This window comes from Ammospiza caudacuta, chromosome 1, assembly GCF_027887145.1.
Source record: "Ammospiza caudacuta isolate bAmmCau1 chromosome 1, bAmmCau1.pri, whole genome shotgun sequence".
NCBI classification, from domain to species: domain Eukaryota; kingdom Metazoa; phylum Chordata; class Aves; order Passeriformes; family Passerellidae; genus Ammospiza; species Ammospiza caudacuta.
In genome coordinates, this window is record NC_080593.1 from 72774690 (window position 1) to 72793048 (window position 18359).

At 42.5% G+C, this 18359-nt stretch overlaps 1 protein-coding gene across 2 annotated transcripts in view; it reads left to right on the forward strand.

The window, feature by feature from the left end:
* Window positions 1-10134, forward strand: part of PIGN (phosphatidylinositol glycan anchor biosynthesis class N) — an 89300-nt gene extending 79166 nt beyond the window's left edge. For both annotated transcript variants that reach the window (XM_058804125.1, XM_058804131.1), the window contains 2 exons: window positions 1370-1422; window positions 9861-10134. In XM_058804125.1, the coding sequence (XP_058660108.1) occupies window positions 1370-1422; window positions 9861-9984 (177 nt within the window). In that variant the 3' untranslated portion in view covers window positions 9985-10134. The remainder of the gene's footprint in view (window positions 1-1369; window positions 1423-9860) is intronic.
* The last annotated feature ends 8225 nt before the right edge of the window (window positions 10135-18359 follow it).

Genomic DNA, 18359 nt, shown 5'->3' on the forward strand with positions numbered 1-18359 from the left:
GTAAGAGACAAAGTGAAGTAATAAGTTAACATTTGGAGTTCCTCATGTGCTTTACGATCAAATTCCTTGGAAAAAATTAAACAAGAATATCTGTTTTAGCTGTGTTCAGGGTTTAATTAATTGTTCAGGAATTCCAAACCTGTTGCTCACCCCAGCTTCTCTTGAAAAAGAGAGGAAAAGGAGAAATGCTTTACCCACCAGCTCCATTACACTTGTCAGAATCCAGGAGATCAGCAACATCCAGACAGACACTTTGTGCCCTTTGTAGTAAGCTGTCAGGAAATGCTATCTTCAGAAAGCCTGCATCCACAAACCAAGCTAGCCAAAACAACCCAAAGCTGAACAATTCCCCAACACAGTTTTGGCAGGTTAAAAGTGTGTTTTTGTTGCCCACTCCAGCTGTCTTCAAATCAGCAAGCAGTGCCACTGGTAAATAGAAACCTTTTCAAATTGGCAGGTAGAGCTGGTGTTGTCACTTTATACATGCTGCTTTTGTTTTATCCCTTGGAGTAAGCATTCCTGATCTTATTTCTTAGTCAGTGTGATCTGTAAATATCACCTGATAGGAAAAACAGCAAGTAAAAACCAAATAATTGCTAATTTGTCTGTAGAGTGAGAAAAGGAGAAGGTGTGGCTGTGTTAAGTTTCAAATAAGTCTATGTGTCTAATCTGCTTTTGGGTAACTTCCACAGGAAAATAAATAGTATACCAACAAACCACATTCATAGCATTTAACTAATAAAATCAGTATAATTAAACCAAAAGAAGACTACAAGTTCTTACTGGTGTGTAGCAGGCCCCAGTATACCCAGGTCTTACATCTCATGTATTCTCCTGTTTTCAAGAAATGAGAAAGTAGCAGGCCAAAAAGAGAACATGTTTGTAGTCTTGAATCAATGGGACCACCAACTAGAATTAGGGGAATTCACTAATAGGGAAGTACTATCTTCTCCCAAAATTATTCCCACTTTACAGGTAGAGAACTGCCAGAGTTGCCCAAAGACATTTGTGTTGAAATTCCATGAAAACTTTTAGGCACTATGCATTATTTGGCATGTTGTTATCTCAAACAATGAGGTATCTTGGCTTTTCTTATTGAAAAACTTCTGCCATTTCTTTGGTTTCTGCAAGCCAAGCTAGACAGAACTTCATCCATCTCTTGATGTTTTTGTTTGATACCATGTTAAATCTATTTCTGGTTCCTAAACTATTCTTTACTGTGGTCCAATGATCATTCCTGGAAAGGTATGCATATTCTGTGTGAAGAATTAGAAATTTGGGGTAAGCAGCCTGAAAAAAATTTGGTTGAATTTTGTCTTTCAGATTGTGCATGTACTGATGTACTAATTGAAGTTGTTTTATTTTCTAGCATTTTTTCTTTTTGGTTAAAGATTATGGAAGCTGGCTGGATATTGGCACAAGGTACAGTACCTTTTTTGCTTCCATTGCGTTTTTAAACCTTCATGGGTTCATACTATTGTTTATCTACTCCTAATTCTTGTAATTTTTTCCAATTACTCTACTTAATCAAATGCTTTGGGGATGTTCCACATACATGAAACACATGTGCACACATACATATACCTATCCCAAGCTAAAACTTGTGCCAGAGCAACACAGAGTAAGTAATAAATCCAGCATGGCAAGAAATACAGTTAGTAGGATCTATTTGAAGAGTAATTATACAAAACCTATTTTAATTAATGTTTTGCATTTTAATTGGTTGTAATCACTGTTAAAATAACAATTTATTGAAGTTGTTAATTACCTTGTTTCTAGTTAAGCCTCCATATACAGTTCACTGTGAAGTAGTGAACCTTGTGTAAATATGTTGGTGGCTACCAAGGCCCATGCACTTATCCTCCCCCTAGTTGGGGAATAGTTTAGCATTTACACATAGGAATCACAGCTAAAATGAGAGAATTTGTTTTGCATTATATTATGCAGTCATATTAACCTCAAATACAAAGAATACACATTTCATATTTACATTCCCTGAGTTGTGAAAATAGATAAAATACTGTAGTAAGCTTAGTAAGGGAGCGCGTTGTTTCTAATCCAGCCAATCTGGTCATTTGACACTGTTATTTAAACAGAAGCTGAATAGTGACCCATTGTTACTATTCTGTTTAGTCTACGTGTGCTCTGTGCTTTGCTTTTGTGAGCCCCTTTGTTCCCAGCAGTGTGTGCACACATGTTCTTTGGAGGTTCCTATTCCTGCTCACTGTTCCTTTCTGAGGTTCCTAGTGGGCAGAGGTACATCTAGATCAAACAGTGAAATGTCACTTCAGCATCCCACTTCCTTGCTATGGTCAGTTTATTGTAAGTCAGAGGGCTTCATCCTTTGGTTTGAATTCCTCTGCAGATTAGTAAGGATATTAAAGCCCTCAGAAAATTTCTGTTCTGTTGGGCAAGAAGTTTTTTGATTAGGGAGTTAGCAGCAAAAGTGTAAATTGTTACAAGTACCCAGAAGCTTCCTCTCTGATACACGGTCTTCATAGCTAGAGCTTTACAACAGTAATGCATTGCTGGATCTATTTCAGCTGGAAGGTTGCCTTATTCTGAAGAGTTTAGGAGAGCTCATTATGTACCACTAATTCTGCCTCTGTGTGTGTGTGTTTTGATCACTGAAGAAAGCACTGAAAAAGGCCTCTGATAAAAGTAATTTGTGATTAATTTTTGACATGGAAATTCATGATGTTCAGGCAACCTCTGTCATTACTTCACTTTTGAGTGCTTGACTCTATCACCTATGTTATTTTATTGTAGTCTCTTTATATATGTCTTATATGTAGGTGTCTATATGCACATCAGAAAAATAAGGAGGTTGCTTAAGAAAGGAAGTGAAGCCATAGGTGTGGAGCTAAGTGGTCCTTCCTTTATCTAGCATGAGCACTATTTTGGCACCAGAACTTTCTCCTCTGAGCAGATTTCTAATGTGTGCTTCTCAGGCTTGGCAAAATTAGCAGGCAACAGCAGATATTTTTTTTTTGTTTGTTTGTTCCTGAAAGAGAAGATGAGCTTCAAGGGGTTTTGGGTAATTCCCAAAACCAGTGGGAGTGAGATACTAACATAGCTCTTTCCTGTCCTCCTGTTGCAAGTGCAGTGACAGCTCTGTGGCATTCTCATTGCAGTGTTGTCTGTTGCTGCTTTGACAGCAAGGTCCGAAAATATGCTGTCTTACAACAGGCAACATTTTCCATGTTGCCAAAGCTTTCCTGAGAATCGGACAAGTCATTAGGGACAGCTGCTGTCATATTTTTCTTTTTCTCTTGTCACACTGATAGGAAGTGTGTATGTGTGTGTCAGTGAAAATACCTGGATTTGTGTTATATTACTGGTTAGCACATCAGTGAAATCAGAGATAGAAAACCTGCAGCTTAATTGCCTGGTGGAGATTCATTCCTCTAAAGTCTCTCACAGCTCAGTGGTGTATGTGCCACATTTGTAAAGCTTTGATGTGTGTTTCCTTACTCATCCTGTTTAGTGGTGATGGGCTTTCCATGGGTTTTCTAACTACCATGTTCAAAAGTTCTCTGTGTTCTCTCTCTTACTAGGAATATGCAAGTTGAGTAGGAGACTCATTAGGCAATATTTGGTTTTTCCAACAGCCAAGTTTCATATAGATGAGCTGGCTTTAAATCCCTTGCAATAAAAAGACCTTCACTGCTTTTTCACCTTGATGTTTTCTTTCCTAGTGGATCTTATTGTTTGGAAGTAAGGTTTGTTTACTGAACTGACATTTTCTATTCTTAAAAATTTCACCCCTAACTCCTGGCTTTTTGCATCCTATTCTGCTATGCCTTAACCATATGACATGACATTTTACCATGCCTCACATTTGCCTTAACAATACGATGTCTTTATTCTCCCAGTGGAATTCACCAGGTCACATAAGTGTTGTCTTTGAATGGAAGCAGATTTCTACCTCTTCCATTCTTCCAGTTCATTAATGAAATGCTGAGCAACAACAGATCAACATATAGTCTGGTATTACCACATTCAGCAAATTATCAATGCACCACTGATTCCTTCCTCTCAGTAAATTATCAATTACCATAAATATTTATGGCTTCTTAGAAATTTTTAAAGCCCCTTTTCTTAATGGTGATGCCAAAATCAATGTAAGCTTGTCTTTCAGAGAGTGCTTTTCATTGTTTTGGTATAATAATGGGATAATAGTCTTGCAGGGAATGCAGGACTCAAAGCACCAGCTTAAATAAACTTCTGAGGTGTGCTTCACTTTGCCCTCTACCTATATACCTTGAGGTAACCTGAATTATATCATATGACCCAGAAGAACACACCACTAAATTTCTTAAAAATAATAATGTAATTTTCCTAGTGTTTTTGATGTATTAGTGTGATCATGAGTGGTTTGTTCTGACAGGTCCTTTTATTTTTGAATAAGAACCAAATGGAATAGCTAGCTTTTCAGCTTCTGTGTCACTACAATAATTTCTCTGCAGCTTAAAAGGTGTTTATCTATCTCTGTCTGTAGATTTCCAGAAAGAGAGAGAAATAGCCTTTAAAGCCTACTATATCTTTACAGTACATGCACTTTGTAAATAGTTGTATAACCTGATAGTAAAGATAAACCTTAAAGGTTCTTTATATGGCTATTATATAGCTCTATACAGACACATACTGTACTATTCCTTCTCTTTATAGCTGCTGGAAGATAAAGATATGATCTTAACTGCTCTTCTGCAGTTTCAAAGGTCAGGGGACATAAATAAAGCACAAAACTGGGGGTTTTTAGGTTTTAGGAATAATGGAGTCAATTTTGGGGTTGGGGTGCTGGGGCTTCTTGGTTGAACTGTTACAACAAGAGTTCTGTGATTTGTTTTTGGTGAAACTGAGGAGAGAGGCTGTGACATCCTGGCTGGAAAAGCAAGAAATTTAAAATTCAGGATATAAATCTGGGGTCTCAGTGTGTGCTTGGAAACAGTTCAAAGAGCACGTCACAAAGAAATAATGTCTCTGGATACTTCTGGAGAGTGCTTGTCCAAGTCTTTGCACAAGTTGTTTTTGTTTTACTTATTTTGTTCCTAGCTGTTTTAATTGCTATGGTGACTTACTCCATCTTCTTGTCTTTCCAGCGTCTAATCAGGTCTGTCATCTTAGGAATTAGCCTGTCTTGGGAGAAAGCCAAGTTTCGGCGCAAGATTGATTCCCACCGCTTATCCCCCTGATTTATTTTATATCTTAGATTCTTCTTGTCTTCCTTTTTTCTCACCAATATACACTGTCACAAAGCCAGGAGGTGGTAGTACCTCATATGTTCTCCTTGTGGTTCCTTGCCACTGAAACAGGTGTCTTGCTCCCTGATAAAAAATATTCCTACCACCAGCTTTGCCTGTTGACATTGATCCCTACATGGTCACTCACCTTTCCATTGAACAGTGCCACCTTACCATAGATCATCCATGATCCCCCACACCTGCTACCTCTGCCATCTCATCCTTTTTAAGCATTGCCCCACTGTGCCCCATTATGCTCTTCTCTTGTACCTGTTTAATGGCTCTTCTTCCTCCACATGGATCTAATTTGCCTGGAGCCTAGAATCTCACTCCTCATTAGCTCAGGTTTGACTTCTGATGCAGAAAGCTTGTTTTGAGAATTACCTCCTTCACTGTAACTACATGTCCAGTCAAGGGTATAGGTTCTGAATTGTGTAGGGATCAAGAATTGACACTGCTTTTGTGGCTTATACCTGTAAGAGTCTGGTTTTCTTTGTTTACATACAGCATTACCCCAGCCTAAGAAGTAATTTACCAGGCAGAGCTGCCCACAGACAGTGCAGTGCCAGTTGCTGAGAGACACAGAGATGCTGGCTCTTTGTAATTACATGACAAGCAGATTTGTTTTTATTGTGCTCTATGGCATTATATATTCTTTATATAATAAAGAATATATAGTCTTTATTATATAAAGGATATATATTTTAATGTCTGATATTTTATTAAAGGAGCATAACTATGCAGACCTGTGCAGTATAGCAAGGGAGAAGTGTGTGCAACACTCTCTTCTCTAGAAAAGTATGGAGGATCCAGTCCCTCAGCTGACAGGTGGCTCAGGAGAGTTTGAAGAGACATTTTTGCTTTGAGAAAGCCCTTCCCTGTGCTCCCCCAAATCCTGATCACATCTGAAAGAGCTCCTTTTGGAGGGTGCACAGAGTTTGAAGAGACCTTTTTGCTTTGAGAAAGCCCTTCCCTGTGCTCCCCCAAATCCTGATCACATCTGAAAGAGCTCCTTTTGGAGGGTGCACAGAGTTTGAAGAGACCTTTTTGCTTTGAGAAAGCCCTTCCCTGTGCTCCCCCAAATCCTGATCACATCTGAAAGAGCTCCTTTTGGAGGGTGCACAGGAACTCAGATGCCGGTCTGAGGACCATGCATGGTTTGTGATGGTCTTGGGGTATCTATGGGAATAAAGGCAGGATCTTCACTTGGCTTGTGATTTTCAGATTTCGCATTCACACTTTCTTTGAAAGTTACAAGGAAAGTGGTGTTTGCTTGCTTACATGAAAAACTAGAATTCTGGTGCCAGGTAAGAAGGAAAGCTGAGGTGTTACAAGTAAGGCAGGAGACACTGTGTCCAGCTGTTAACCAGAGTGGCTGTTCCCTTAGGAGTCAGCAACCTTATCTACCTGTGGTGAATGTACTGTCCCCAAGGCCACATTATGCCATGAAGATAACTGCAACAAGAGTTTGAGTTTCATCTGTCAATGTGTCCTTTCCCATGGAGAGCTGAAACCAAAGTTGCAACACACCCAGGTGATCTTTCAAGGGCAGCTCTTGAGGGAGTTGATCTTTGTTGTTGTAAATGTGCTGTGAACAATGAAGTCCAAAGTGCACTGCCGAGGTGACATAAGGCTTTGTGCCTGACTTCATGTTCCCTGTATCCCTTCTTACACCTTCCCCACAGAAACAGGACAGGAGCTTGGCTCTTGTAGACACGCTGCTCTGCCACTCATTGAGGTCTGAGCCCTTTTATGATGGTGGATTTTTCTAATTGATTTCTTAAAACTAATCATTTGAGTAAGGCATTTGTGAAGTGTTTTAGTCAGACTTAACTGAAACAGAAAAATCTTACAGCATACATCAAGTCTGTTTTCATGTTGTCCATGTTTGGTCCTTTGGTCGCTGGCGCCCTGGCTGTGGAAGAACTTTTTTGATTACTTTTATTCTTTCACACTGGTTAGCAGCCCAGCTTTGTGGAGAGATGGTGCTTCTCCACTTCACAAGTCTAAATTGTGTAGAGCCAGAGTTGTCACAGTCTCAGGGTTGTGAGGATTGATAATGTCGGCATTATGAGCTTTACTGCTCTTCTGTGGCTAAACTCTCAAACTGAATGAGTCCTCTGGCAGAAATTCTGGGTCATTAAGCCAGCAAGCATTCCTTGCAATCCTTTTTTGTGACTAAACTCAAGACTTCATCCAGTCTGAAGTTACTCTGTTTGTCCTAAAGAGCCATCTACTTTGGGATAATAGGTATGGGTGCATCAGGAGGTATGGGTACCTCTTATGTCAGAGTGCTAGTTTCTTCAGTAATCCCAAGCAAAACCAAAGTTACACTGGATGCATAATGGACATGGGTGCAGCAGTGTTTCCTCTGCAGCTCTAACCTGAAATGTCACTGGTTTTGGAAGATTTCTGGTTTCTGAATGACTAGTGGTTTACATTAACAGTACCCAATTCAGATCTTACAGAATCACACAATGGTTGAGGTGGGAAGGGACCACTGGAGGTCACCCAGTCCAACCTCCCCGGTCAAGTGGGGTACCCCAGAACACATAACTCAGGATTGTGCCCAGATGGCTGTTCTCCAGGGAAGGAGACTCCACAGCCTCTCTGGGCAACCTGTTCTGGTGCTCAGTCACTTGCACAGTAAAGAAGTTCTTCCTCATGTTGAGGTGGAACTGCCTGTATTCCAGTTTGTGCCCATGGCCTCTTGTTCTGTTCCTTGGGACCACCAAGAAGAGCCTGCATCCATCTTCCTGATACCCTCCCTTCAGATACTCCTCAATACTAGACATTGAGGAGGTCCCTTCTCACCTGTTTCTGTTCAAGACTGAACAGGCTCATCTCTCTCAGCCTTCCCTTGTAAGAGAGATGCTCCAGTCTTAGTCCCTTGATCATCTTCTTAGCCCTCCCCTGGACCTGATCAAGGAGCTCCCTGTCTCTCTTGTACTGAGGAGCCCAGAACTGGACCCAGCTCTCCAGATGTGCCTCATCAGGGCTGAGCAGAGGGGCTGGGTCACCTCCCTTAACCTGCTGGCAACAATGCTCTTCTAATGTACCCCAGGATACCTTTGGCCTTCCTGGCCACAGGGATGCATTGCTGGCTCATGGACAGCTCTTCCACCAGGACACCCAGGTCTGTCTCCACAGAACTGCTTTCCAGCGGTCAGTCCCCTAGCTTGTCTTGGTACTTAGGGTTATTCTTCCCCAGGTGCAGGACCCTGCATGCATGCATCTGACATAAACATCTGAGTTGTCTTACTACCAAGGAATGTCTACCTGAAGGCAAGTTCTCTCTAGATTCTGTTATAGTTGACAGCAAATGTTGCCTGTTGACAGCCTTTGTTGAATCTCAGGTAGTCCTTTGCTGCCCATCTCTCCAACGTGTTGAGGTCCCTCTGAGGGGCTGCACAGCCCTCTGGGATATCAGCCACTCCTCCCAGCTTTGTGCCATCAGTGAACTTGCTGAGGAGGCACCTGCACATGTGGATGTCAAGTTTGACTGAATGGTCTGTAATCCAATTCTCCCACATGAAGGGAAAGTTTGCCTTCCTCCAGATTTCTCCCTGATCTCCTGGGTCAGGAGTTCTTGAGAGATAGCCTTGGCAGTGAAGACTGAATGCATTCAGTATCTCAGCCTTTTCTGCAGCCTCTGTTGCAAAGGTCACTGCTCCATTCAGTAGCAGACCCACATTTGCCAGAGTTTTCCTTGTGTTATTGGTGTCTTTGCAGAAGCCCTTCTTGTTATTCTCGACATCCTTAGCCAGATTTAACTCCAAATAGACCTTGAACCCATTGAACACTGAATGCTGAATGTCCTGGACTGAATCTTAGTCTGACCCTAAATAGCCCATCTGTAACACCAGTGAACCCTCAGGTGTAACAGAATTTGAGCAAGTGGAGAAGAAGCTCACTGCTTGTTAGACTTTTAATCATTAGTGGCTTTAGTGGCTTCAGGACATCCTAACCCAGAAGCTGCATTTTCATATTGTGTTTATTAGCCACTCTTGAACTCATCTCTTTCATCTCTTTGTATGTGCACAGAATTCTACAGATTTTAGCAATGTTCTGGAAAAAAGTAGTGGGGTTTTGTTTTTTTTGTTTTTTTTTTTTTTTTTTTTTTTTTTTTTTTTTTTTTTTCTTAAAGCTATTTGTCACTAGGACAGTGTTTTCTATAGAAAATTTCATTTCATCTAACATAAATATCTGAGTTGTCTTGTTACCAAGGAATGTCTTCCTGATGGCAAGTTCTCTCTAGATTCTGTGTTATAGTTGACAGCAAATGAAAGTTTTGCAATTGTTTCACTCACATACACTGAATTATCCATTTGAATGAAAAGTACACCTGGTACTCTTACTCACTTGATGTATGCTCAGTTGTGTTTTCTGTTGTCCCCACCATTTTATTTTGTCAGAGACTTGGGTTTTTACATGACAGGACTGCTATTAATACTTGTCTTCTAAGAGCGGTGTACATGAAATTACATCCTAGGTGAACAATTAGGCCTACTTAAAATGGAAAAAATAGTCAGAGGGTTATTCATGTCAGAGGTTTTTTTCTTTACTCTGCAAATTTGTATTTTTCTCTCACTTTTTTTATCTGTCTCTTCCTTGCAGCATCAGCCACTATGTGCTGGTGATGTCACTGACCATATTTATGATGGTGATGAATGGACTGGCCCAGCTGTTAACCACACGGAGACTTGAACTTCCCAGAAGGAATAAGCACCATTCCATGTGATGGAGCATTCTCAGACTTCCTCTGAACCAACCTCCAGCTTTGGAATGTAAATAAGGGTTAATGGACTGGAGTGCCAAAATCCCATCCAGTGATCGAGTGCTGTGCTGATACAGATTAAATGCTGTCACAGACTGAAATTTGCATTTGAGGGTTACCATTGAGATACCAATGGGAATATGGGAATAAAAAAGCCTCTGATTATTCTTCAGGTGTACACATTTCTTGAACATGACAACAGCAACAAAATTATTTTTAAAATACATAGGCAGCTGTCATTTGGGTTGTGTTTTTTGAGGAGGTTTTTTTGTTTGGTGGTTGTTGTTGTTATAACTTGGCTGCCAGCTGTTTGTCTATACTCTCATTAGGAGTCTGAAAAATTCTAGCTTAGTTTCATGTCTTGCACCTCTCAGACTAAGTCATGAATGGGCAGATGGCTTGTTTGTATATACCTGATGTGGCACACACGTTGGAATATCTCTGAAACGGGCTGTGCTTTTTGCCAGCCCTGCCAGTGCCTGCGAGGATATCTTGAGGCAGGTTAAGGCTGGTGTGCTGTGAGGCTGTTGCTGTAAGACAAGGTCTTTCAGCTCATCCTGCTGTGAATTGCTGCTGCTGACTGGGCTCTTCTCCTGCCTCCTGTGCTTGGGCAGGCTGAGCAGGAAGACACTCAGGTATGACACTCATGATCCAAATGAAAAGGAACCTGGTTAAATAGCAGTCAGGTTCCCTGGGCCAGCTCATGACAGGGTGGGCAGGCAGGTTAGGGCTAGTTGTTTCCCTAGCAGCCCAGTTAGATCAGCATAAAGAGGTCATGGAACTGTAGCTAGAATTGCTGCTTTTCAGAAAGTGATGCCATGTGGAGGCTTTTTTTTTTGTTTTCTTGTTTTTCTTTCCACTTGTGTTCTGCTCCATTACTGTAAGCATCAGTGATGGCTACACAATGAATCTAATGCAGATTCCTTGTGTACTGATTACAAGTGAGAAGCAAGGAAAAGAAAAAATGTTGTTCATTCTGGCCCATTCTATGATGGCATCACTAAAATTGTGCTGTGTAATATCCCTGTGTCACACTCCCAAGTGGCAGCCAGGCCTTTCTATCTGGGAGCTGATACATATGGTGCGTGATGCTGGCAGCCAAGGCTAGACATGCATCATGGGGGCTTCTCCAATGCTCTTTCCAGCCATCTGGCATTTGGCCATGGTCACATGTCCTTAAACACTCTGAAAACTAGTCATCCCTCTGCAGGAAGTTTGGCTGGGAAAAACCAGTTACAAACCTCCATCTGCTTCTTAGGTACTAGAAAAAAAATGGCATCACGGGCCTGCAGTCATCAGTGCAGCTTCAGCGTACCTTGTGAGAATATCTGAGTACTGTTAAGGGAGTAATTTTTTCCACTAGGTGGTGGTCCAGTGGTCTTATTGGGCATGTTGCCTCACAGCTGGCCTCAGTTACAGCAGATATTTTGCATTTGTCACAGGCTGTACCTGCAGACTGCACACCTAAAGGTGGACACGTGCGTGGTGCTGGTGGTTGTACCCTACAGCCAGGGCAAGGAGCAGCCATGAGCAGCTGGAAAGTTGCCACTAGGGCACAGTCCATGTATAGGCATGGGAATGTGCCACACTTGTTCCAGGATCCAGTGAGTGTCTGCTGTGGAGAGCTGTCCTCACCTTAGCCTCACTCCACAAGTATCTACAGCATATACTCTGTCATCGTGGGTACTCTCTGCATCCTCAGCTTTCTGTGCCCTAGCTGATGTCTTGAGACCTCTGGCCACAGTGCTTCCCTTCAGTACACTAAGCTCAAAGCCATTGACCATCCCAGACTCCATTGCTGGAGTGACTGCTTTGCAGAACTTCTGTTTGTAGAACAAATTCACTCATGGGAGCAGCTGAACAGCTGGCATTGATGTGAGTGAAGAAATTGACTGAAAAATTGGGAATGTGGCACTCACATGGCTGCCACCCCATAAGTCCCACCTTCTGCAAGCTCATCAAAACTTCTTGTTATTTATGACAAGATCAAATGGATGTCCTACCTATTGGGAGGTAGATACTGCTGGCACTGCAGGGTCCCTGGCAGAATGCAGAGGAGTTCAGGCCTAAGGCCTTTTTTTACCACAGGGGGCTGGTAATAAAACAGCATCTCAGCCCACTGCACCTGGTGCTGCTCGTCTGTGGTGGTGGGAATAATCTCTGTACTGTGGTATGCAGGCAAATGGAAATGAATGTGCAAAGTACAGCCTGCATCAGTTACTCTTTCTCTTATGGTTTCCATAGCACCTTTTTCTACAAAGTGAGTTTTGTTTCTTACATTGTTCCTTGTAAGAGAAAAAGGGGACAATGAGCACAGGGGAATATGCAATTTGCAATATGCGTGTTGTTTTTCCCCAGTGCTGTTCTGCAGGGGTTTGTTCTTGTTTGCCATTTGCTCTGGTTGGGCTGTGGTGGTAGCAACCTCAGCTGCCCTTTCCCTTTTCCCCTCCAGTTCCTTGCATCTCTGTGCCATTTGTGAATTCAGTTTCCATCAGAGGCCACAGGAGTGCTGGAGAGCAGCTCTCATGGAGAGGCAGGATTGGCTGTGCTATTCTTGTGTCTCCCCAGGGGAGGCTCTTGCTGGAGTCTTGGCCCACACTTCTGGGTTGACTCCAGCATGGAGAGGTGTCAAAAATTCTCCCACTCAGCTACTTTACACAACCCCATGGGGTGTGTGACAAAGTCAATTCTTCCCTCCCGCAGATGTGTGTTCTCCAGAAACAAATGGCATCGGCAATAAAACATCCTCCCCAACCTTAGCAGCTAAGGTAGAGAGTAAAATTCTGTGTTTGGATGAGTTTATGCTTTCTTTTGCTCTACTTGTGGGTCTTCAAGCATCATCATCCCTCTTCATGGGGTCCTGACAGGATTCAGGCAACAGAAGGGGGTTCTGAGCCAGCAGATGCTTCCAGCACACAGGAAGGACATGAAGGCAGAATTTACCCCAAGCTCTTCTGCCTGCCTTCTTTCAACTGCAGCAGAGCTGCACACTCTCTGACACTGGAGCAGATGAGGCTCCAGAGGATGAAAACCTCAGGCTGGAAAAGACAGGTAGATGGACATTGTTATTCACACCAAGGGTGGCACAACTTTAATTTTTTGTTTTAACTAAAAACCTCTGCAAAGATGCTGTCTTCCTGATTTCAGATCCATGGATCCCTGAAGAGCTAACCATAAACCTAGAGTGCCCATCAGGCAGTGTAATGCAAGAGAAACTATATGAAGAGCAGCTGATACAAAGGCCTTGTAATCTTCAGCACTAGGAATTGTTCTCTGCTTTTTTGTTATCAAAGCTGTACACAGCAGCCTTTTGATATCTGTCCAGGGAGTGAACTGTTTTTTCAGAAACGATGAAGCCTAGATTGTATCAAGACCTCTTATGACTCAAACTAAATAACTTCCCCTTCTCCCTCACAGAGTAAATCAGATTTTACAAGCTCTAGCGATTTCGATGCATGCCGTGCCTGTTAGTTGTAAGTCTGGTACAGTCTTCACATTTTTGAATGAGAATAATGATATGAATGAACATTCATGGTCCCACCCGAACCTTAAACTGCAGTGTCTGGTTTGGAGAAGCCACAATGCAAATGTTTTTTCAGCTCTTACCACCCCAGCTAATTTGTAAGGATGCAATGCTTATTACTTTTCCAGATTGTTTGTGTGAACCCTGCAGTCCCTTTTCCTGTGGCTTTGAGTGTTGGGGATACTTCACCCAGATGCCTTTGGCAAAATGGATGAGAATGTGGAGGGTGCCCTGCTTCTGCATCTGATAGAGGTGGGGCACTGTGAGGAGGTGCCAGCTGAAGACAATATTTTTGGGAGCTATAGTTGTGGTAGGGAAGGAAGAACTTCTGTCTTGTACCTGCTCTGGGGTGTGCTGTGTGTCACAGTGGTGGGACATCTCCAGGTGCCCCCTTCTCTATCATCACATGGCTTCATCCAGCCTGAAGGTGGAAAACTGTCTTCTACTGTGTGTTGTCTTTGGAAAGCTGCTGATGAGCTTTTGTGGCTGGGGAAGGTCTGGGAACCTGGCTTGCAGAGCTGCCAGCTGTGTGGTACAGCCCCAGGTCAGTCGTGGTTATCCATCCATGAGACAGGGCTTGTGGTGAGCTGGGACAGACCATCACAGCAGCTGGCAGTCACCAAATTATTTCCGTTCTCTCTGGTTTCTCTTGGACTAGTTATGTTCATAAGGATGTGTAGTGTTGAATCCAGTTCATCTGCTTATACAGGCTCTGAATCCAGCTGCTTCCTGAAAGAGCTCCCTCCTTGCCCCAGGGCAGGACACTGTATTTTAGAATTTGAGGGCTGAAAAGAGGAAGAAGAAGGCTTGCAAGCATGACAGTCTCCCTCTTCCCATGACCTTTGAAATCAAACTTGTTGATATTTCCATTATTTGTTTATTTATTGACTTATGCTTGGCATAACTTTCTAACTTTGAAGGTGGATAATGTAAAGGCAATGACAACACACCTTGTTTTGTTTGCATTTTTTTCCATGTCAGTTGTAAGAGCAAATGCCTCTAATGTTACATAAAGTGAAGTTGACTTAAAGGTTTACCTTTTGCTCAGGTCAATACTGCTGACAAACCTGTTAATAATGGCTGGATATCATCCAGTGCTTTCTCTGCAACAGGGAGAAAAAGCACCAGACCAAGTTCCCCCCAAGCTGTCTGTGACTGTAGTGGGACACAGCCAGAGATGGAGCCCACTTCTGTTCTGAATTTCCTGCCATCTGCACCCTCCCTCTCGGGGTGTCACCTCTGCTGCAAGGAGGCCCTTCCTGACCTGAACTGTCCTGTGACCCAATGTACAGCCACCAAGTCCTGCACGCCCAATGCTGGGGCCAGCGGCTGAGTGAGGGACAAGGTAATGTAGAGTCAGGCCTGGGGAATTTAAATTTAAATCACTGCAAAAGCAATCACACCCGGGTCCAAAGTTTTTGCCTCGAAGTGAGAAAGTAGGAGAAATATGAGAAAGCCACGTGTCACTACCACAGCTCTTCACTGTTCCCACTGCCCCCTCTTCCTTCTCAAGGGGTTTGCAGCTCCCGCAGTACCTGCCCAAGCCTGGCTGAAAGCTTCAGCAACCACAGGCTGATCCAAAGGGCACATGTCCAGTAACAAACATTGCACAATTGAACCACTGGCATTTAGGGCTGGGGAAACCTCTGACCAAGACCTGGACTCCTCTAATTAAACTTAGCTTATCGCTCTTGTGGAAATGCTGAAGGACAAGGCATGCTCAGTGCAGTTCTCATATTGACTTTCTGTGGAGTAACCTTTATATCTCAATAGAGGTTGGCCTTTTAGTGATGTACATCATTATTCTGCCTTCTTGGCATGTGAGGCAGTGCAAGACAAAAACTGCAGAGTAATTTCAACAGAGGCTGAAATTTGGTGGTGTGAGTTGCGGTGGGCACACAAGCAGAGAGAGACTCTGAAAATGCTGTGATTTTATTTTTGTATCAATTTCCATATTAAGAGACACTAGAACTTACTGTACAAAGCACTGCTATCCAGAACTATATTTAGCTGCTCAGATATTTGTGTCTCCATCTCACTAGATCTTCAGAAGTGAGTGGATATTTTCCATCAAGGGCTTGTTATATCTGACCTACTGTGAAAGGAAAATATCTGTTTCACCACCATGCATTTTTCCATACAAGTGGCATCTTTCTGTGTCTTTTCTAACCTACTTTAACAGTATATTTCCTTTAAAATGCTACAAACTTACTTGCTGTAATGTAACTTGGTAATTAACTGGTGGTTACAACCAAAAGAAGAAGTTAACAGGCATGTCATTTTTAAAGAATTACATAGTGCAGGAAAACCTCCTAGTATTTGGGATGATGGCCAAATCTCCATCCAGGACCTGAACTGAACATAAGCCTTCTGAAATTTGTCCGAGGCTCCTAATTTCCTGGGGCTTTACTTCCCCACTAATCCCAAAACAGCCATGCAGTGAACCCTGCCTGAGATTTATTTTTCCCAAGCATGAGCATTTCCCTGGAGGGTCCCTCCTGCCTTTACTTCTGCAGCAACCTGTGTCCTGTTGGCCCAGGACCTGATCTGCCAGCCCAACTCTGCAGGAGAATCTTAGGAGCATTTTGCAGTCCCAGGACAGTTCAGGGGATGAGTTTTGTCCTGTTCAGTGGGTCATGGTGGCAGCTGGTCTATCACGGGAGGGCCCATTTGTTTAGATTGCTGCTTCTTTGTTTATTTGTTTAAGAGTTGGATTTTTTTGTTAATTTACACTTAAAGCTTGAGGTTTAGTTTTCTTTCAAGTAATGATTGTGAGACCAGCTGTCAGCATTAATTTGTTTTAATATGACTCAATCTGAGCAGTGTTCAAGCTTCCTCTTAGAAAATGTAGCTGACTGAGGGGTTTTTTTTCAGGCAGTTTGCTTGACAGAGAATAAATTTTTACAAAAAGTTGCTGTACAGAGCAAGGGAACAGACTCTATCATTTTCCCTTCCTGCTGCTCAGTTCTTGCAAAAGTACCTGACATCTGGGGAAAAGCAGCCTTTTTATTAGTGGGTGCATGGAAGGCCCATGGGCAGGAGCACAGAATAACTGGCTCTGCAATTTATAGAACTGCAACTAATTGTGTTTTAAGGCTCTGTTTCAGTGAGGCACCATTGCTGCCTATCATTCCAATAAATATATTGGAACTGAATGGCAGTAACTATGTTTTCTCTCCTTCTGGCAATTTTAATTCTTTGTGAAAAATCACGGCAGCTGTGAGCTTTCTGAATACAAAGCAACAGAGCACAGGTAAGTGGAGGTGACATTCCCCTGTAGTTCACAGCAATTAACCTCAGGAGGGAAAGAAAAATTAAAATGGTCACTGGTGTTTGGGAGAATTACCTTGTGATGCATTGCAAATACCCTTGTAGGCAGTGATTTGCCTTAATCTGTGCCAAAGTTATGCAAATATGCTTACGATGGGTTTGACAGCTTGATCCCTTTCTCACTCTGGGAGTGGAAGAGGAAGATGGATCTGTGTACATGCTTCTAGAGGCAAAATGTGTGATACTTGTCAGGTTAGAGCTAACTGGCATTATTTATTTGCTTACTTTGCAAGTCCGTGAATGTGCCTCACCATTAAGAAGACGAACACGGTAATGATTCTGGTTAATTAAGGGAGAAGTAACTTTCTTGCCAGTTGTAAGTGTCACTTGATCTATCTGAGGTGTCACAGGACTGGAGAACTGCAAAGGGCTGAGGAAGCATTATTTGTGCTCAGTGCGTGGAGCTTTATGAAAGCAATTTACATATTTGCACACTGAAGCATAACTACCAGAACATAAGCGGGGTGATAAATGATTAACTATAAAAGATTGGCAGCTTGGGCAAAAATCCAGCAGAGCACTTAAGCATGTGCTTAACTTCAGACAACCTGGCCCTGCTCGCAGTGTCAGGACCTCTCCTAAGTTGGGGAATCTGCTCCTGCACTTTAGTTAAATGTGTGCTTAAGTGACCAGGAGGACCAGAGTCTGGCTAAGCGAGCTTGTAAACAGGAAAAGCTTTCTAGTATAATGCTTTTAAATCGGGATGGCAGCTGTAAGGAGGTCTGTAAACAGATCAGAGCTCAGCACAGATGCAGCATCCCCAGCTCGTATTGATGAAGTGGGAATTGTCTGTTGCCTGGCATTTCTCAGACAAAGGGCAAAACCAGAGGTATTGCAGCAGAAGACTAATCTAGTCTGCCCATTTCAGCACAATGTTTTGTTTTGTGTATTTTGTTCTGGTTTGTTTTTAATTTTTGGGAACATAAACATGCTAAATATTTTATTGCTGTTCTGTGAAAATCATGCTCTGCTTTGGCCAAATGTTGCTTTCAGTAAATAGTTTAATTGAAAATGAGATTTGGCCAAAAAAAACCCCCAAGAAACTCCCAGAAAACAAAACCCCCAACCTCCAAACAGTATTTTAATTTTCCAGTAATTGAGACTCTTCTCCATCATTAATTTTGCACCCATCAAGAATCCTCTTAGTAATTTTGCTTCATCACAAACCACTTTCTTACAATGTATTTGGAAGTTCCTGCAGCTGGAGGTTGAAGAAGCTGCTCTGAAGCACAAGTGTTATGCAAAAGTTGAAGGCCCAGATGAGGGTCATTCTGATGGAGCTGGTTTTGGTCTCCATGTAACAATTCAGGAATGTTTCCAAGCATCTGGGTGAAATTTACCAAATGAGTACTACAAATGAAGTCCACTGCTTTCTCCTTTTATCTCTTCTAAATGAGAATATTTGGGCTTACATCTTCAGTCAGAGTGACTTGCTCCTCGAGTTACTCCTCTCACCTCCAGCAGATACCTGGGAGCAGTGGCTACT